General features: G+C 46.7%; 1 protein-coding gene and 1 long non-coding RNA gene across 2 annotated transcripts in view; one reads left to right on the forward strand and one right to left on the reverse strand.

Annotated features, from left to right (window-relative positions):
- The window catches only part of OCRL (OCRL inositol polyphosphate-5-phosphatase), a 52,381-nt gene extending 47,611 nt beyond the window's left edge, over positions 1-4,770 (forward strand). The window contains exons 20-23 of the mRNA XM_033201153.1: positions 402-486; positions 1,109-1,236; positions 2,070-2,181; positions 2,370-4,770. Of these exons, the coding sequence (XP_033057044.1) occupies positions 402-486; positions 1,109-1,236; positions 2,070-2,181; positions 2,370-2,494 (450 nt within the window). The 3' untranslated portion in view covers positions 2,495-4,770. The remainder of the gene's footprint in view (positions 1-401; positions 487-1,108; positions 1,237-2,069; positions 2,182-2,369) is intronic.
- Positions 4,771-7,590: 2,820 nt separating this feature from the next.
- LOC117077507 lies at positions 7,591-18,249 on the reverse strand. Its single transcript, XR_004434788.1, has 3 exons — positions 17,949-18,249; positions 13,783-13,979; positions 7,591-8,650 (listed from the first exon to the last, which is right to left on the reverse strand). It is a non-coding gene; the product is annotated as an uncharacterized LOC117077507 (long non-coding RNA).
- Between the last annotated feature and the right edge of the window lie 2,561 nt (positions 18,250-20,810).

The raw sequence follows: 20,810 nt of genomic DNA on the forward strand, positions 1-20,810 counted from the left end.
TAATCCCAGCATTTTGGGAGGCCAAGACGGGCGCATTGCTTGAGCTCAGGAGTTCGAGACTAGCCTGGGCAACATGGTGAAACCCCATCTCTATTAAAAAAATTTAAAAAGAGGCTAGAATTAGAACACCTGATTTCTTGCTCTAGCCATCTGGTCCCCTGCCTTATCAGGTGTAGGCTAAAACCTTTGGAAAGAACATTTTCTTATTTGAAATAACATTTCACATGGATTAGAGAAATGCTGAAGGAAAAATGTGCTGTTTTCACACCTCCATTTGTAATTATTAACACACATACCACCCTTCCGTTTTGCTTCCTGCTGCTCTTCTGATCCTTGGGTAATCATCATAACCTCAGGAGTGATTATCTTGCCTGTTCCCTTCATTCTGACTTCTTTGGTAGGAGGACCTGTTCCAGACCCCTGGAATGCAGGAAGAGCTCCAGCAGATCATTGATTGTCTGGATACCAGCATTCCTGAGACAATCCGTATCCTTTGCGACCAAAGCGTAAGAAGCTGGATGAGTACTTGGTCAAACTCTTCTTCGCACCTATATTTGCTTTTTGTGGTTCTATATTTATTTTCTTTGTAATGTCTTTTATTATAGGATAACCACTGACTATCCATTTGTTTCTCATTTCTTTTTATGAACTTTTGACCTCTTTCCATATCCAGCTCTTACTAAAAGGAAGCAAGGGGTAGATAACAATGACTTAAAAAGCATGGGACATAGAAGCCACAACACCGGTACTATTCTCCTTCAGGTGATCAGTCACTCCTGCCACCACACGTAATGTTGACAGGGCAGGGAGAAGGATGGGAAACATGGGCAACTGGTTTATAGGACTGCTCCAGTGTCAACTGTCACTCTGCAGGCTATATTCCCCTGACCCTGAAGCTGGGCCAAAGCTGCCAAGAGTCTTTGACCAATTCTGTAACAACTCAGCTGCAGGGCACTTGAATCAATAAAATATCAACCCCCATTAGGATCAGTGTGCCCCAAATAAGAGGAGGAAAACAGTCCCTGCAGGATCTTGAGGAAAGGAGCCCGTCGGGGCTCTGTGTGGCCTTTCTCCTGGAGCCCCTTTCCCTTGACTTAAGTTGATTCAGCTGGCAGCAACCACTCTGTGGCTGAAGCACTGCTCATTTTCTTGGAAGCCCTGCCAGAGCCAGTCATCTGTTACGAGCTGTATCAGCGATGTCTTGACTCTGCTCATGATCCCCGGATCTGCCGACAGGTGGGTTCTACTGACCTGAGGATGTGTTTGACGCAGGTTCCCCCATAGAGAAGTCGTCAGTTTTACAGAGCCAGATAGGCAGCCAGCTGTCTGGTAGGATGGGTCTGGATCTGTTATTAGTGGCAGGACACGAACATTTGCTACCCTTAAATTTTAGGTTGTGTTATTTCCTGTGATATTTGCCACCTTTTCCCCATTGGCCTATTTCTGTTTACAGAAAACATAGTGGGGTGGATCCCTCTACTCTAGGGTAAATTGGTGAAGCTGATTGTACATGGAATTCTGGCTGACATTACCAGGAAGGATGGGTGACACTTGGGAGCCTTTCTTCTTTTTCTCTTCTTGGTGTGTGTTTTTAATCCTGAAATGATTTTGATGCACAGTAGCTGAGAGTACCAGAGTACCTGTGAATTGGACTAGTGAGTATTGGGAGGAGTCCCCATCCGTGCTAAGTGACATTGTAAAGAAAACCATTCAAACAAAAAAGAACAGAAAACCATTCAGCTTGGTAGGTGCCGTGGCTACATGCCTGCGGAAATGGGAAAAGAGCAGATGAACACCGACCTATTGTGAGGCGGGGTGTGCGTGTGAATGTGTGATGACCACGTGGCCTGGTCATTGAGTGGACAGGGACCAAACAGCACTGCCGTTCTTACTTTGAAGTTATAATTTGGAAGGTGTTGTGTTGGCCATGAGGAGATAATAGAAGGTGACAGATGAAATGGGTCCTGCAAGGGTTGGATTATAGACTACTATTAATGCCAGCTGTAAGTTCCTCTTACTTTCATCTTCCACCTGTTTTTCTCACTGCCTACCCCTATTTTTAAAAACAGGTGATCTCCCAGCTTCCGAGATGCCATAGAAATGTTTTCCGTTACTTGATGGCATTCCTTCGAGAACTCTTAAAATTCTCTGAATACAATAGCGTCAATGCCAACATGATCGGTAAGAGTGCTTCATGCAGCATGGGGCATTTGTTGAAAATACTCTTCATGCATTGTATCCAGTATATACCTTACTGCGTGTGCAGGCACATGGCAGTCAATAGTCATTGTCCCCAGGCCCTCCAGCCCTGAGGTTTTGCTTAGGTTATGTCTGACAAAGTTTCCGCTTGTCTTTCTGTCGTCTTCTAGCTACTCTCTTCACTAGTCTTCTCCTGAGGCCTCCACCCAACCTTATGGCAAGACAGACTCCAAGTGACCGCCAGCGTGCTATTCAGTTCCTTCTGGGCTTTCTGCTTGGGAGCGAAGAAGACTAAGGCTTTTACTATTCTCTGATATTCTAGAAGCAGACGATCTCGGGCTCCAAGTATTTCAGAATGATTTAAAAAGTCATGCCACAGGAAGGGTCTATTGCAGAATTTCAAGTTCTGTTTATAGTAAAAAGGAAGAGTGTTTCCTAATCCCTCCTTTACCATATCCTCTACAGCAAAATACTTTTAGACTTATATTGCCAAGCCAAAGTTACCATATTTTGGTGTTTTTGTGTTTTCTCTTTATAAGGCAAAAATATCTGTATTTACACTCCTTTACCTAGGGATGTGTTTGTTGCCCTCCTATCCAATTGTCATGATTGTCCTTAGTACCCTAGGCCTAGATTCTGAGATGTTCCCATTCTGGGCCTACAAGCACTACTTGCTGTAGCTGAGACTTGTCTAGAGTCCTTTGTATAATGCACTTTTGACCCACCCCTTCCCGGATCACTCCTTTGCACTGCACTCCCCTCGTTCTGTCACTTTGAACGAAGTCTGAGTGAGGCTAGTGACTCCTTGGGTGTCCTCAACAGTGAATTCACTGTCTGCGTGCAGTTATTACATGCATTTGTGCATTTCTACTACAATGGCATCTTTATGTCTCTGTAACATTGGCCTTTTCATGGCTCCACACTGGGTGGAACCATATTCTCTTAGATCACATTTAGTAGCATAACTTTAGGGACTATTAGAGATGGCATCCCATCGATGTGAGAGAATCACAATCAGAATGGAAGCACTTTGAGTATCTGAAGAGTGAGAGCATTCGTGTTTGACAGGTCCTGCTTCCCACTATCCTTTTCCTATTGTTACTCAAATTTTACACAAGGACTAATCCTGGGTGTCTCTGAGACCCATCTCCTGTCTAGACATCCACCTCCAGAGCAACACTGGCCCCACAGTAAAAGAGGGAGTCTTGTACCTCAGGCAGGCCCATCTAGAGCTATTGATCCTCCCACAGCAAAAGTATTGCGGATGACCCTTAGAATCCGTTTTCTGGTCTTGTGAAGTACCAAGGGCAGGTGTCACCTCCTTCCTCAGCGGGACTGACTGTGCTCTACAACCAGCTCCTGCACGTAAAGGGTTTAGAGACTCCCCTTGGCTCCCAGACCATATCCAGTGTTGTGTAAAGAGACTGGCCAACAGGACCAACCAAGCACCTTACCTCTCCCATCCAAGATGACCCTCTGAGCTTTTCATTTATTCAAACTCTGTGATACAGCCTTTTTAAAAAAAAATTCATCTATATTGGTTGATAAGCCACCAACCACTGACTGCAAAACTGCCTGATGCAGTTGGTTTCCTCCTGGTTTTCTTTTGTTACAACCACCCTTACCTGTTTACGTTAATTGCAAGGAACATAACGTACAGGCTCTGTGTACGATCCTGGGCATTGACTCCATGACATTTCTAGCATATCCAAGGCACCACCAGTGATTTCCCCCATTTCTTGAAAAAAAAAAAAAAAGGTACGTATTTTGCAATACGGCTAAACGCTTTCCTGATTGAGAGTTAAAGCAGTAGGAGTCAAGTTACTGGTGCCACAGAGCTGGAGGTATGATAGGTCAGGGGCTGGGTGTTGAACTTAGTTAATGGAAGACTCAGAGCAGAACAGGTTTGTCATCTCCGCAAGGCCAGAAAGTGACCACAAAAAGAGGCAGATAATAGACACTGGGGTAGGGTCATACCCCAGGGAAATGCCTTTCCTGGGCTTGTTTTCTAGCATATTGTTGACCTGGGATCTTTCGGTGATCAAGGGTGTGGTTAGTGGAGGCTCTGTACTGCACGTATGCAGTATCCTATCTCTTTCTACATCAGGTCAAAACACTAAGTTGGTGTACTGCCTCGACCTTTTTTCAGCTCATCCTGGAACATATACAGGGTTGAGAATTTTAGACAATCTCTAAGTAGAGGAGACAAGACGTAGACCCAGACAGAAGAAATCTGCTTCCCTACCATGCCTATTCCAACACCCCACCTGTGATTCCCAAGTCCTCTAAGGTACTAATTTGTAGCTGCTCTGAAGTAATGATTTCAGATTCAACTGGTAGGGAAAGACTCTGCACCTGCTGTCTTAGGGAAGAAATGGTTTTAAATCCATGTGGTGACATTGCGTTAGTCTCCCTTTCACTGTTTTCTTATTCTATAATTGTTTGTTATATTTCCCAAAAATGTCTTGATCACTAAGCAAAGCTGCTAGTGGGATTCTATATTTCGTGTCATCTTTTTTATTATAATTTATTGCAAATTTTTTTCTGAATAAATATATGTTGTGTGAAAAAGCAAAGTGTGATTTTGGTGAGGAAGCACTCAGGAGGGAGGGCTTATGTGTCACTGGGTTCCATTTGACTTGACTGCAGTCCCCATCAGCTGTGCCTGTACTGTCATTACCTGTCTTACAGGGAAATACCATTTATTAGAATTCTTGGTATATTCACCCTCAGAGATGAGAAGAAACCATGCATTTTCAGAGGCTAATAAAGGTGTCCTATACTTTCAGAGGTCAGCCACGTACGCTTATTTTAACCCTAAGGATTCAGGCAACAAAACAACTGAGTTAGAGGAAAGGATGTTGACTCTTAATGCATGTAAATGTCACACTAGGTCAGATCAGTGATCCCTCCAGCCCCAGAAACCTGACAAACCCTGATGCACATCTGGGGAGAACCCAGTTACCCCTGCTCACATAGTCTCAAGATGTGCTTCCCCAGAGAGCCTGTTTTAACATAATCCTATTTTGCAGCTTTTGAAAACCAGTTTTGAACTTTTATGACTTATTGGGGTGATCAAGTCCATAAATTTAGTACTTTTTGTTGTTTTCATCTGAACTGTCTAACATGTTGGGAGGAAACCCCTGATTTGCGCATGGTGCCAGTCTCTATTATGAATTTGTGGATTCTGATTCCATTCCCTTTGAGACTGAAGAAGCCACAGCTGGAGGTTTCTTCTCTGCTAAGGCCCTCTTCCAATTCCCTCCAGCTGTGAGCTTGACCCTGCTGAATGTGCTGACTCAGTGTTGTCATAAACAACTTTCGAAGCCCCACCCAAAGCCTTGGCAGGAGAAGGTGTTTCTTTCTGAGAGTGATTTTCCCCCCAGCAGATGGAGACTGACACCAGAAGTTTTTACATAGCAGCAGGCAATGTGCATAGCAGGCATGGTGATCTATCTTTCCAGAGGTTAGAGAGGAAATGGCATCTCCAGCTGCTAGGCTTCTGTTATAGGAGACCCATTAGGGCCTTTCTGATTGCAGGGCAAGTTGAAGAACTGGCTCTTGGTGTAGCCTCATAATGTAAAAGCCACACATTGCAACAGTGGCATCACTAAATGTTAGGGAGAGAACCTTAGTGATGACCTAATCTGATTTCATTGTTTGGATAGGGAAAGTCTCAGAGGGGACAATGACTGACCTAAGGTTACTTAGGTTAGTGACACTGCATGGTATAGTGGCATTTTTTTTTCAAACAGTTCTACTCTGCTTGCCCATTAATTCCTTTGGTGACATCTTATCAATTTCCGTGGCTGTAAATATCTGTAATACCCTGATTCCCAATGTTACGTTTCCACCTCATAGCTCTCTTCCGAGTTCCTGCCCAGTATATCCAGTTAGTTAGCTGGCATCTCCCCTCAGATGTATCACAGGCATGTCAAGCTTCACCATTTCCAAAGTAGAATTACTTTACTTCTGGTTCTTTTACTACCACCCAACTTAGATCCTCTAGCTGTCTCCCCTCAGCTCAGAGAATGTCAACACCATCTGGCCAGTTGCTGGGGCTAAGCATCTAGGAGCTAGCCTTGATTTCTCTCTTTCCTACCGACCGACCACGTCAGCAGCATGCCCCACACATCTACTTTTCATCACCCCCTCTGCCAATTTTATTGGTCAAGGCCACCACCATTACGAGGGTGTTGTAATGACTTCCTGCCTGGTCTTCTTTTTCTCTCTTTTTTTTTTTTTTTTTTTTAAGAGAGGGTCTTACTCTGTTGCCTCGGCTGGAGTGCAGTGGCACGATCAGCTCACTTGAGCAGCCTGACTTCCCAGGTTCAAGTGATCCTCCCACCTCAGCCTCAGAGTAGCTGGGACTATAGGCGCACATTACCAAGCCTGGTTAATTAAAAAAAAATTGTAGAGGTGGGTTCTCCCTGTGTTCCCCAGGCTGGTCTCAAACTCCTGGGCTCAAGCAGTCCTCCCACCTTGGCTTCACAAAGTGCTGGAATTAGAGGCATGAGCCACCATGCCCTGCCTGGTCTTCCTTTTAGCTTTGCTGCCCTCCAATCCATTCTCCACACAGCAGGCAGCATGACTTAATTACATCAGTCTCATCCCTTCCCTGTGGATAACCCTTCAGTGACATTTACAATGAAACCTAAGCTTCCCTGTGGCCCACCAGGCCCTGCATCAATGGGTCTCAAATATTCATGTGCAGAAGAATCACCTGGAGACATTGTTAAAAAGCAGATTCCTAGGCTCCAGAAACTCTGAGTAAGTTGGTCTGAGATAAGGCACAGAGTCTGCATTCTAAATCAGGACCCAAGAGCATTTTGATGCAGGGGTGCTTGGACCACACTTTGAGGAATACCACCCTAAAGGATCTGACCTCTGCCTACCATAAGCCTTCCTCACCCCTGCCACTATACTCTGATACTGTCCTTTTACTCTTCCCGGTGAGCTGAACTCTTTCCAACCTCAGGGCCTTTGCATGTGCTGTTTACCCAGAAAACTCCTTCCTCTCTCTTTCTTGCCTCAGTCCCCATCTTTGCTGTGCCTAACCATAAGTCACCCGCCCTGTCCCATTGACTCTCTGCCCTCATTCCTGGGCTTTCTGGTACAGCGTTCTGGCTGACTGCCCCTGGCTTGCCATGTACTCTTCCACAATCTTCCTCTTCCTCTCTTGATGACCTCACGTACCTGCTCCATGGGGCCTAGGGAGGCAGAAAACTATAGTGGTTCTTCACATAGGCTCCAATGACCAGACTGCCTGAGTTCAAATCTCAGCTCTGCCACTTCCTAGATATGTGACCCTGATCAAAAGTTAATTGACGTTTCTGTGCCTTGGTTTCCGTGTCTTTTCTCCCCAGCTTTATTGGGTATAATTGAGAAGAAAAATTGTATGTATTGAAGGTGTATCCACATCTTAAAAGTAATGATAGCACCTTTCCTCATAGTATCATCATGAGGATGAGATCAGTTATACATTTCCAGGCCTTGGAACAGTGCCTGGTGCCTAAGTGCTAAATAAATGGCAACTAGTGGAGTTATTCCCAAGCCCTCCATGGACTTCCAGGCCCAGAACCCACTTCTGCTGCCCTTCAGCTCCCAACAGGTGACTGTACCCTTTGCTTTGTGAAAATGTCAAAACAGCCTTGCCCCCTGCACATCAAAATGTCTCCAGCTTAACTTCATCTCTCTCTCTTTCCATCTGTCTGAGAAATAAGCGGTCTTCCTCGCCAAGACCAGCTCTTTCACCTGCACTTTTGAGCCCTTCTCCTCCACCCTCTGGACTTTTCCCCATCAACCATCACCCCTCCTCTTACATCTCAGTATGGGTTATTCATTTAACAAGTATTTGTTGAGTGGCTCCTGTGTGCCCCATGCTGTTCAAGGTGCTGGGGATCTAGAAGTAAACCAGGCAAGGTTGCCATTCTCATGGTGCCTTCATCAAGAGGGCAGGGCAGGGATGAGGGTGGACAGATATGCAAATTAACAGTACCCAAGGTCACTACAGATGCTGACAAGTACTGTGGAGAGTATCAAACAGGGGGATGCACTCGAGGGTACAGCGGGGAGCCTTGGTCAGGAAAAGTTGCTTTGAAGAGGTGATGTTTTAGTTGAGACTTAAACCTCAGGAAGCCAAGACACCATATCTTGATTTGAATACCCCCAAAAAGAGCCACATGTGCAAGATCTGGCAAAAGACATTCCGAGCAAAGGAAAAGACAAATGCAAAGGCCCTGAGGCAGCAAAACAGCTGGCCATGCTCAGGGGACAGCCAGGCAGAACTCCGTGAGGGACAGGACTTGCTGGACAACAGGTGAGCAGGAACGTGGTCACAGAGGGCCTGAGGAACCTCGGGCAGGAGCTTGCATTTCATTCGACACCACAGGAGGCCATGGCTGCCTTTACTCAGGAAGTGACGTGACTTCTGTATGCTCCTTCTCCTAACCTTAGAAAGAGTAATAATAACTAATAACTCTAGCTGTCATTTATCCCAGGTACTAATACATTTAATATCACTTTAGCCTTTACAATAGGCTGATAAAGTACTACATTATCCCACCTTTTTTTTTTTTTTTTTTTAATTGAGACGGAGTCTAGCTCTGTCACCCAGGCTGGAGTGCAGTAGCGTAATCTCGGATCACTGCAACCTCCGCCTCCTGGGTTCAAGCGATTCTCCTGCCTCAGCCTCCCGAGTAGCTGGAATTACAGGCATGTGCCACCACATCTGGCTAAGTTTTGTATTTTTAGTAGTGACAGGGCCCGGCTAAGTTTTGTATTTTTAGTAGTGACAGGGTTTCACCACCTTGGCCAGGCTGGTTTTGAACTCCTGACCTTGTGATCCACCCATCTTGGCCTCCCAAAGTGCTGGGATTACAGGCATGAGCTACCGTGCCCGGCCATTATCCCACTTTTATAGGTGAGAAAACTGAGACTCAGAGAGATGGCGTAACTTGGTACTCAGCTAGTGGCTGACCAGAAAATGACTTCAGAGCCCAGATTTGTGCTCTTAAACACAGCCACTGTCTCCCCAGCTGGACTGGGCATGAAGGTGAGGGCACTCCTTAAAACCCCTATCCCTTCTAGCTACATCCCAAGATTTCATGTCAGCTAGATTGCCTGCTGGCAGGTCAAATTCAACTTTTCTTTGACCCTGACCAGCTTCTCCTGGCATCCTTCTCTCTCCCATCACCCAGGCCTAAGCTTTTGGTTATTTTTGGCCCCTGCCCCACTTTCTAATCAGTTACCAATTGCAATTCAACAAATATTTATCCAGCACCTGCCAAGTGCAGGCTACCATGCAAGGTTCTGAAGGAAACCAAAATGGGTGAGACTGGTCGTTACAAGACAAGACAGACATAATATTTTTGTTTGTTTTGTTTTGTTTCATTTGAGACAGAGTCTCACTCTGTTGCCCAGGCTGGAGTGCAGTGGCACGATCTTGGCTCACTGCAACCTCCATCTCCTGGGTTCAAGCGATTCTCCTGCTTCAGCCTCCCTAGTAGCTGGGACTAGGGACTACAGGCACGTACCAACACACCCAGCTAATTTTGTATTTTTATTTTTAGTAGAGATGGGGTTTCACCATGTTGGCCAGGCTGGTCTTGAACTCCTGACCTCAGGTGATCAGCCTGCCTTGGCCTCCCAAAGTGTTGGGATTACAGGCGTGAGTCACCGCACCTGGCCAATATTTTTTTAAAAGAAGGAAAAAAAGGAAAGATGGATGAAAGAAGGGCAGGAAGGAAGAAAAGAGGGAGGAAGGATGATAAAAAGTAAAGAAAGCAAGAAAGAGGGAGGAAGGGAGGACCTCCACGGAAAAGGGGCCAAGATCAGCTCAACTGCAGTCTCTAGCTGGCCCCTCCTTTCCACTGCCCATTTCCCAGCCCCTCCAACTCCTGCCCTCCTCCCCAATAAAATTCAAACACTCATTGCCTCATTTAAGGAGTTAAATCGCCTGATGTATTTAACTCCTTTCTAACTAATTTCTCAGTTGCCAGTTTCTCTCCCTGTACACATCATTGCACTGTTTTGATGTCTCTCCCCTATTCCAGACCCCTGCTGGCCCCCCCAGCCCACTTACCATGGAAGTTCCAATCCTTCCACCTGGCATGCAAAGCTCTCCTTAGTCTCTTCCACCCACCTCTCAGGCCGAGTCTCCCACTTGACCTTCTCATGCTGTTCCCTTCCCTAAACTCATGTGCACTCTCTGCTTTGGCTCAGTCTGTACCAGCCACTTGGAACCCTTCAGCCCCCACCTCCCCACCTGCCCAAACCCCATCAAACCCAAATGTCACCTCCTCCAGGAAGCCTTTTCCCACAACCCCTGCCCCTACTGAACTCCTAGAACCTGCCCTCTGTACCACCATTTAAAAATACTGCATACCAAAGGATGTTTTGCCCCTTTTGGACTGGAAGCTTCAAGAGAGTGGGAACCAAGCTGGGCATATTTTGGGTTTCCCACAATGCTTTGCAGAGAGTAAGTGTTCAATGATGTTTGGCTAATAAAGATTGTCCCTCAAAGCATAAGTGTATCCAATAAGTGTTCCTGAAATGTATATACATTTAATTATTCATTCTGAGCTCTATTAACTTTAGAGGAATTCATGTGGTAGGGGGGGACTTACTGAATTATATTAATGTAATCCAAGAAGATAATAGTTTTTAGCAACCACACAGTACTGTTATTTTCTATTGTTTTGTAGGCAACAAAATCGGCCTTGTTGAATTTGCTTTTTAAAATTGATTCTCAAAGTTTATTAAAATTAGAAATAGAACTACCATATGGTTCAATAATCCCACTTCTAGAGATATATCCAAAAGAATTGAAAGCAGGGTCTCAAAGATATATTTGCACACCCATGTTCATGTTATTCACAATAGCCAAAAGATGGAAGCACCCCAAATGTCCATGGATAGAAAAACGAAATGTATTCGTTCTCTACATACAATGGAATATGATTCAGCCTTAAAAAGGAAGGAATTCGTCATGACACATGCTACTACTTGAGGACATTATGCTAAACGAAATAAGCCAGTTCCAAAAAGCACTGTATGATTCTACTTCTATGAGGTCCCTAGAATAGCCAAATCCGTAGAGAAAAGAAGCATGGTGTTACCAGGGGCTGGGAATTGGGGAAATGGGCAGTTGTTTGATGGGTATAGAGTTTCAGCTTTGCGAGATGAAAATGTTCTGGAGATTCATTGCACAGCAATGTGAATACTCCTAACACTATTGAACTCTACACTTAAATATGGCTAAGATGATCAATTTTATGTTTTGTGCTTTTCTTTTCCTTTTTTTTTTATTTGAGTCTAGCTCTGTCACCCAGGCTTGAGTGCAGTGGCACAATCTTGGCTTACTGCAACCTCCGCCTCCCAGGTTCAAGCGATTCTCCTGCCTCAGCGTCCCGAGTAGCTGGGATTACAGGCGCCTGCCACCATGCCCAGCTAAATTTTGTATTTTTAGTAGAGACAGGGTTTCACCGTGTTGGCCAGGCTGGTCTCGAACTCCTGACCTCATGATCTGCCCTCTTCAGCCTCCCAAAGTGCTGGGATTACAAGCGTGAACCACCGAGCCTGACCCCTGTTTTGTGCTTTTTACCATGATTAACATTTTTTTAAATCTTAAGTGATTCTTCAAAGGTGAGTCTGATCACATCGCCCCTCTCTGGGTCCCAGAATTCTTACTTGGACCCACAAGCCTTGGCTTGTCTGCTTGTCATGGACTCAAACCTCCTCCCACATCCTGCCATCCACCATTCTTTCAGCTGAGGTGGGGCACATTCACGGTGGTGTGGCCGTAGACCCATCCCCCATTCTTTCAGACTGGACTTCTGTCCTTGTCTGCTCCCTGCTCCCTCTCACACAGATCCAATTCCTCCCAAGGCCTCAGTCTCTGCAAAAACATCACTTTCTCTGTGGAGCTTTCCCTGGCCACCTCCTAGCCTAGGATGTAACATGTCCTTGTGACACACTCTCCTTGCACCCTTTCCTCTCCTTCACTTTGTAATTACACATTTATTATTTGATCAAGGTCACTCTCTCCCACCAGCTCAGGAACGCTGCTGAGGCAGAGACCACATCTTTTCCTCCCCTTACTATCATAGCTCCAGCAGCTAGCCTGATGCCTGGCATCCAGTAATCTTCATCATTGATTACTCCAGTGTTGGCAAAGGCAAGGAAAAATAAGCCTTCCTGCTGCTTGGACAAGAGTAAATGAGTGTCACCTTTCTAAAAGCAATGTGGCAACATGCATTAAGAGCCTGAAAGCATTCACACTCGTAATTTCACTTCTAGGAAATCACCCTAGAGGAGCGCAATGGCGTAAGTCTACCCGTTTTTCTCAACATATTCATTAGCACAAAAATGAAGCAGTTTACATAACCTTCATCACCAGAAGATGGGTAAACACATTGTAGATGTTTATGGATATAATATTATAGAGCCTTGTCAATAATGTTTTTGAGGAATTGTGACATGGAAAAATGTTAGGATATAACGAGGTGGAAAAGGCAGCATGTAAGTAGGTATGTACCTAATGTTCCTAAATTTAAAAATCAGATATAAAGACAATACATAGGCACAAAAATAGTGGAAGTCCATTCTCCAAACTGTTAACAGCAGTCACCCCTAGAGGGTGGCGTCATGGGCAGTCATGGCTTCAGAATGTGTACATAGGAGGGTTTAGAAACCATTGAAAGGTAGGCTAGGGGATTTGTCTTGAAGCTGCAAGATGTCTTTGCATAGCAAGCAGGGTTTTGCCTTACACTGCATCTATATTCAGAGTGACTATGGGGGTGCTCATAGAGATTAGGATAAAGCCCCCAAGCCACTCTCTGGAGCCAACCTCAATGGATTTTTTTTTTTACTCATATTTGTCTGGTTTTCTAAATGCTCTACAATGAAGATATATGACTTTTATAATCAGAAAAAGATTAAGGAAAACATTATTCATGAAAGAAAGGCATTTCTGTGTGTTGGGATGAATGAACACAGTGTCCTGCTCAAGCAGGACAGGGCCTTGCCAGCACAGCCGCTCACCGCAGCTCCCTCACATCACAAGCCTGCCCCTCTTCCTCGCACCCGCAGGCATCTGTCCTCCAGCTGCTGACATGGCTGGGCGGCAAGGTCCCATCTTGACTGTGCACCTCGGAGGCAGCGCCGTGGAGCATGGAGTTCTAAGGCATGTCCACGGGCCAAGCACACTTGCAAAGGCCATTTGACAACAATGGGCTTATACCCCTCTACCTCTAATGGTGGCCCTAGCTTTGAAGAGCAAGGATCATTTTCTGATTGTAGCTGTGGCCACTAGATGGCAGAGGAGAATGACAGTTCCTAGTTGTATAATAAAATTGGTATTTAAAGCTGCAGTTACTTTTCTTATTTCATGATCATTTCTATTTTGGGAAATTCAGTTGACTTTTCTCCTTACAGTCTCTTACTTATGGCCTTAAAAGTCCACAAAAACAAAAACATTTTTTTTTTTTTCAGAACTAGGTTAAAAGTATCTAAAGTTCATGGAAGTTTCAGCACTCTTTCTTTTCATTGAACACAGAATTAAATCACATTTTCCTCTCTTACCTCTTTCACTGTCCATCAATGTTTCAAGTTATTTTGAAAGTGTCCACAATGGTTGGGAGGTGATCTCACTGCTGAAAGGTAATGACTTCGATCTTCTCTGGAGAGGGGTCAGCTGGGAAGGAAGGATGGAAGCAATCCAGGCAGTTGGAGAGGCGGGGAGAAGCACAGTTGTGACCTGGGAAGAAACAGACTAATCCCTGGCCAGAAGATGGCACAGCGAAGTAGAGAGGAAGGAGACCAAAAGGGAATGGGGCTTGTTACAGGTTCAGTTGTATCCCCCCGAAAATCGATATGTTGAAGTCCTAATCCCCAGTACCTGTGAATGTGACCTTATTTGGAAATAGACTCATCACAGATATAATTAGTTAAGTAAGATAAGGTTATACTGGGAGTAGGGGGCCCCTAATCCAATGTAACTGGTTTCCTTATAAAAAAGGGAAATTTGGACAGAGACACACAAACAGGGAGAACACTGTGTAAAGGCAAAGGCAGGGATCAGGGTGATGCATCTCTAAGCCAAAGAATGCCAAAAATTGCCAGCAAACCATCAGAAGCTCAGGATGGGCATGAGACAGATTCTCCTTCACAGCCTTCAGAAGGAACCAACCCTGCTGACCTCGATTTCACACTCTGGCCTCCAGATCTGTGAGACAACATGTTTCTAAGCCTCCCACTGTGGTACTTTGTTACTGCAGCCCTGGGAAATTAATTACAAGGCTTTTGGAGCCATGAAACAGTGGTAAAATCAGAATAGAATTTCTTCACACACTTCCAGGACTGTTGGACCTGATACGTGGGGGTGATGGCTGAAGGATAGAAGTTTCCTCCTCTACCATTCTATCACCCCCTCCACAATCACATTTCTTTTCTTTTTCTTTTTTTTTTTTCTGAGACGGAGTTTCGCTCCTGTTGCCCAGGCTGGAGTGCAGTGGTGTGATCTCGGCTCACTGCAACCTCTGCCTCCCGGGTTCAAGCGATTCTCCTACCTCAGCCTCCTTAGTAGCTGGGATTACAGGCGCCTGCCACCATGCCCGGCTAATTTTTCATATTTTTAGAAGAGACGGAGTTTCACATGTTGGTCAGGCTGGTCTCAAACTCCTGATCTCAGGTGATCCACCCGCCTCGGCTTCCCAAAGTGCTGGAATTACAGGTGTGAGCTACATTTCTTGAAAGAGTTGTCTCCACTTGCTGTCCCCATTTTCTTACCTCCACTCACCCCTCAACCCTTTCTAGCCCATTCCTCTGACATGATTCTCACCAAGGTCACCAGCAACCCCCATGCTGCCAAAACCAAAGGTCATTTCTTAGTCCTCACCTAACCCAACCTCTCAGCAGCATTCCACCCCTTCTTCAGGAACACTCCCTTCACCGGGCTGCTGGAACTCCACACTCTTCCCGGAGTTCCTCCTGCTTCAGCGACCACTCCATCTCCATCTCCACTGCAGGCTCCTCTACTTTCTTGGCCCCTCCAGTAGATGATGGCATGTGCTGAGGTTTGGGCTTGGGTCACTTCTCTTCTTACTCTACACTACTCCTCCATAAACCCCACTCGCTCCTCTGTCTGCAGCTGTCTCCAAACTCTATCTGAAGCAGTCTGTCGCTGCCACCACACACTTCAGACTTGTTTACAGTGGCATCACATTCGATTCAGGTTACATCCTTTTTTTGTTTTGGTTTTTTAGATGGAGTCTCAATCTGTTACCCAGGCTGGAGTGCAGTGGCGTGATCTCAGCTCACTGCAACCTCCACCTCCCAGGTTCAAGCAATTCTCCTGCCTCAGCCTCCCGAGTAGCTGGGATTACAGGCGTGTGTCACCATGCCCGGCTAACTTTTGTATTTTCAGTAGAGATGGAGTTTCACCATGTTGGCCAGGCTGGTCTTGAACTCCTGACCTCATGATCTGCCCTCCTTGGCCTCCCAAAGTGCTGGGATTACAGGCATGAGCCACTGCGCCTGGCCACCCATGCTCATTTCTTTATATATTGTCTATACTTGCTTTGGGGCTGCAACAGCAGAGTTGAGTGGTTTCTACAGAGACTGTATGGTCTTCAGAGTCTAAAATATTTACTATCTGGCCCTTTACAGAAAGTTTGCCGAACTTTGATCTAGACCGAGCTTGTCCAACCAATGGCCCGTGGGCTGCATATGGCCCAGGACAGTTTTGAAGGCAGCCCAACACAAATTCATAAAGTTTCTTAAAACATGAGATGTCTTTGTGATTTGATTTTTTTTTTTTAATTTTTTATTTTTTTAGCTTATCATCTATCGTTAGTGCATTTTATGTGTGGCCCAGGGAAGCCAGAAGATTGGACAGCCCTGATCTAGACTGTGGTCTCAGCCGTCACCATTGAAGGCTTGGGGCCTCTTAACATAGTGAGATAGCCAGATGGGAAGGGCTCCCTGACCGAACCTCCTGCGGCCTGCGCACTGGGAAGAATGCAAAGTGGGGCGGAGCCACATAAGTTCCTGTCATTTGCAGCGGGGAGGAGCCAGGCCCCTCCTCTTCCTGGGTGGAACCTGAGATTCAGCAAGTGGAGGCAACTCTTTCAAGAAATGTGGCTGTGATCCCAGCACTTTGGGAGGCTGAGGCGGGTGGATTACCTGAGGTCAGGAGTTCGAGACCAGACTGGCCAACGTGGTGAAACCCCGTCTCTACTGAAAATACAAAAAATTAGCCGGGTGTGGTGGTGCGTGCCTGTAATCCAGCTACTCCCAAGGGGATATAGTAAAGAAAGACTAATGACCAAAACTCGAGAGAAAGGAGGGGGCTTGCCATTCCTACAGCATGGCTCACCATCTGCAGACAGAGGGCATCGGAAGTCAAAGGGAGGCACCAGCAGTGGGTCAGTGACAGCTTCAGCCTCTGCACTACATCCTGAGGTGTCCCCAGTCCTCACAGCACATGCCTGCAGTCTGAAGACAAGAGAGGGAGCTGAGTTTCCTGAGCCAGGCTCCTGTTCAGTGTTCAGACCAGCTTCAAGTTCTGGCCCACAAAGTCATCTGAGGCCTGGTTGTCTCTCAGCTCCCCTCCTTGGAACATGGATCCTCACCTCTTGCCGTACACAGGCTCCAGTGTGGAAGGGATACAGGATGGGGAACATGGATCTTCACCTCTTGCCGTACACAGGCTCCAGTGTGGAAGGGATATAGGATGGAGCCTTTGGAGGTTCTTTCTGACTGGCTATGACCCCAGAGAGGGAGGTGTCATGCTGGAGAGTTGGGCAGCCACCCTCTGTGATGACCAGCCCTACCACCTGGCCTGGCAACATGCCCACTGTGGGGAACCCAATTGTGAGATTCCCCTCTGCCTCACCCCAGTTTTCTGGGCGGAGATGTCCACAGGCAGGTGTGGGCGGGTCCTCCAGCACATCAAGCTTTATCTGTAGGCTGGTACCTATGAAATCTGGAAGGCTGGGGATTTTGGAATCTCTGACCCATTCAACCTGAAGCATCTTGCTGAATCCCACCAAGAATGGAGACCTCAGGGCCTAGTTGTTTGATTTGCAAAATGTCATCTTAGGCCACCTCCTTACCAGCGGGTCCACTGCACAAATGTCTTGCTCAGATCCTTAAGAGCTGAGGAGTGCCAACAGCACTCCTGACAGATGGGTGGCCAGCAGCAGAGGCAGGAGCCCTGTGCCCTGCCAGGGGAGAATCAGGAATGAAAAGCTTCCCAGTGCTGGCCGGGCACGGTGGCTCACACCTGTAATCTCAGCACTTTGGGAGGCCGAGGTGGGTGGATTATGAGGTCAGGAGATCAAGACCATCCTGGCTAACCTGGTGAAACCCCATCTCTACTAAAAATACAAAAAAATTAGCCGGGTGTGGTTGCTGGTGCCTATAGTCCCAGCTACTTGGGAGGCTGAGGCAGGAGAATTGCTTGAACTCGGGAGGCAGAGGTTGCAGTGAGCCCAGATCATGCCACTGCACTCCAGCCTGGGCGACAGAGCGAGACTCAAGAAAGAAAGAGAGAGAGAGAGAGGGAGGGAGGGAGGGAGGGAGGAAGGAAGGAAGGAAGGAAGGAAGGAGGAAAGGAAAGGAAAGGAAAGGAAGGAAGGAAGGAAAGAAAGAAAAAAAGAAAGAAAGAAAAGAAAAAAGAAAAGAAAAGAAAAAAGAAAAGAAAGAAAAGAAAAGAAAGACACACACAAAACTTTCCCAATGCTTACAAATCCGTCTTCCATCTCACCTCGGCTTGCAGTGTGCTGTGTGACCACTGAGAGGCACTGTGAGGTCACAAGAAGCTTGGAGGAGCGCGGCCACCATTTCAGTCCCAGCCTCCGGGAAGTGAGAAAGCCCCTAGGGAAACGTGCAGGATTCTGGGACTCTTTGGGACATCCTCCCCGGCAGAAAGGATCTGTTCTAGTCAGCAGTGGGGACCTGGGCTGGCACCTCATGCTGGCCATTGCGAAGGGTGGTGCAAAGAGGAAAAGAACAGAGACCTAAAGGGGCCCTAATTCATCCCAGGCATCAGCCACGGGCAGATGACTTGGCCCAAACAAGCGGGGAGCGCCACACTGCAGAACCAAGCAGGAGGCGGAGCCAAGCAAGGAAGGCGGGGCCCTGGAGACGACGTCTTGGCTCCTGGCTTCGCGCGGGTTCTTTGGGATGTTTTAGGAAGGACTCTTGACCTCCAGGTGTGTGGTGGTTGGGGGTATGCGGTGCAGTGGAGGACCCAACACGGAACAAACGGGAGACTGGGTGTTGTTTTGACACCTCCCTTTCATGTTTTCACGTCCATGTCATCGTCAAGTTCTTTCATTTCTACCTCCTGAATATCCCTGGAATTTTTCCCCTTTGACCCAAATCTGCTCCCTCCGCCCTTGTCTAAGCCACCATCCTCTCTCTCCTTGATGTCTCCAAGATAGGGTTGCCAATAAAATACAGGACACCCAGTTAATTTGAATTTCACATAAACACAGAGTAATTTTTAGTACATCTTGTATAATACTTGGGATGTACTTATACTAAAAAACCATTCTCTATTATCTGAAATTCACATTTCACTGGGTATCCGGGGTTTGGTTTGGTTTCACTCTTTTGTTTTGTTTTTAAATCTGGCAGCCCAACCAAGAGTTTTCCCAGCCTGTGCCTCCTCAAGGCTTTCTCTACAGAGCAGCCAGAATGAATATACAGAAATTCAAATCTACCCAGGTCACTGTCTTGCTTAAAACCCTGACCACTTCCCAGCTCTCAAGTCCATCTTCCCTGTTTCCCTAAGCCCACAGTATGCCCCCAGCAAACCAAATACACTGTAGCCTCTTAAATGTGCCCCACATCCTCTACAACACACCTATCCCTGTCCAGCCACCTAGAATTCAAACGTGTCATCAAACTCAACTACCACCTCTTTTTGTCAGGCTCTTCCAGACATGTTGCCTGCCTTCCCCAAGCCAAGCACGCCCTCTTTGCACTGTATAGTAGCCTTTGCAGAGCACTTGGTTAACTGTATCTAAATGATTTGTTTAGGTGTCTGACTTCCCCCACTAAACTGTGTCCTCTTTCAAGGAAGGGGCCCAGTGTTATTCATCTTTGCAACCACAGTGCACAGCACAGTGCCTGGCCCAGAGTGGGGCATTCAGTGAATGAATGAATGAATGAATGAATATTCGTGATTCCAAATCTGAAGCCTAGATGGGCCACTGAAGTGACTGCAATGACAGGACAGGACACCAGGGAGCAGAATAACCTTAGTTTTCTTTAAGGCAGAGGGGCGTGGCACAGAAAGCTGACTTCTTGGCTCTGGGCTCCCTTCTCCAGCTCCAAAGAGAAGAGTTTTTATTGCTTTGTTTTGTTTTTAAATCACGGAAACATAAAGCAGGAATGGACCTTAAGAAACCGTGGGGACCAGTCCTCTGCTTTTTCGTAGTTAAAAAATTCTTTCCATTTCCACTTAACTACCTGTTTTCAGGTAGTGAAAAACATTCTTTGGTTTGTTACAGACCAATCACAGAGAGGTTAGAGGACTTGCTCCAAACTACACAGCAAGTGAGTGGTACAAGGAGGCCTGGAGCCCGGTGTTCTGCAGACGTGATCCCATTTCATCCTCACTGCAGCTCCATGAGCGGAGGCACTATTGTTGTCTTGCAGGTGGGGAACAGACACAGAGAGGTTGTCACCTGACTGGATCATGCCGTGGTAGAGCAGGGAGTTGGATGGATGCAAGCAGGTTTCCAATCTTCCTTTCTAGTGCCCCTACCTCTCTTACACTCACAAATCTTTGCTTGACTCTTTTTTTTTTTTTTTTTTTCTGAGACAGAGTCTCATTCTGTCACCCAGGCTGGAGTGCAGTGGCGCCATCTCGGCTCACTGCAACCCCTGCCTCCCAGGTTCAAGCGATTCTCCTGCCTCAGCCTCCCTAATAGCTGGGACTACAGGTGTGTGCTACCACGCCCAGCTAATTTCTTGGCCTTTTTTTTGTTTGGGGCGGTGAGTGGGTGCTAACCCCAGATCCCTACATCCTCAGCACTCAAGCCCAGAACATCTTCATGGGCCTGACAGGTTCCGTAAATCTCATGGGGAACCACTGGGCATTGGCCCAGGCCCTGTGACAGCTACAAATAGGTAAGACAAATGAGGGTATCTGGAATGCAAACTCTAGGGAGGCACTCCTGCAAGGGCAGGGGTGAAGCCTGAGAGTGAGCCCCTCCTGACACTGTGTGCCCTAGGGGCCTCGTTTGCGTCCCTCTAACTTCAGCCCTGGGTGCAGTATTTGAACAGAAACTCTGTTCTGCTTTCCTCCAGCTGCTAGGCCAGTCTAACCATGGAGGGGTCTCAAGGAGGCAGGAGCCACTTGAGCTCTTTAAGGAAGGTGAGATGGATGGCAAGTGACCACCAGAGACTGTGTTCCACCCTGTATAACTGCTCCATTGTAGAGGCTCAACTCAATAGGGTACAAACACACAATGCTTTTCTCTTTCCACAGTCACGAACCATCTTGGCAGGGCTCTGGAGGCTTCCCCACTTCAGAGTTCCCTGACGTGGGAGAAGCTATTTGGCCACTACTTCTTCCAACCAACCCAATCCCCACC

Source organism: Trachypithecus francoisi, unplaced genomic scaffold (assembly GCF_009764315.1).
Source record: "Trachypithecus francoisi isolate TF-2019V2 unplaced genomic scaffold, Tfra_2.0 Lachesis_group6, whole genome shotgun sequence".
Taxonomy (NCBI): Eukaryota; Metazoa; Chordata; class Mammalia; order Primates; family Cercopithecidae; genus Trachypithecus; species Trachypithecus francoisi.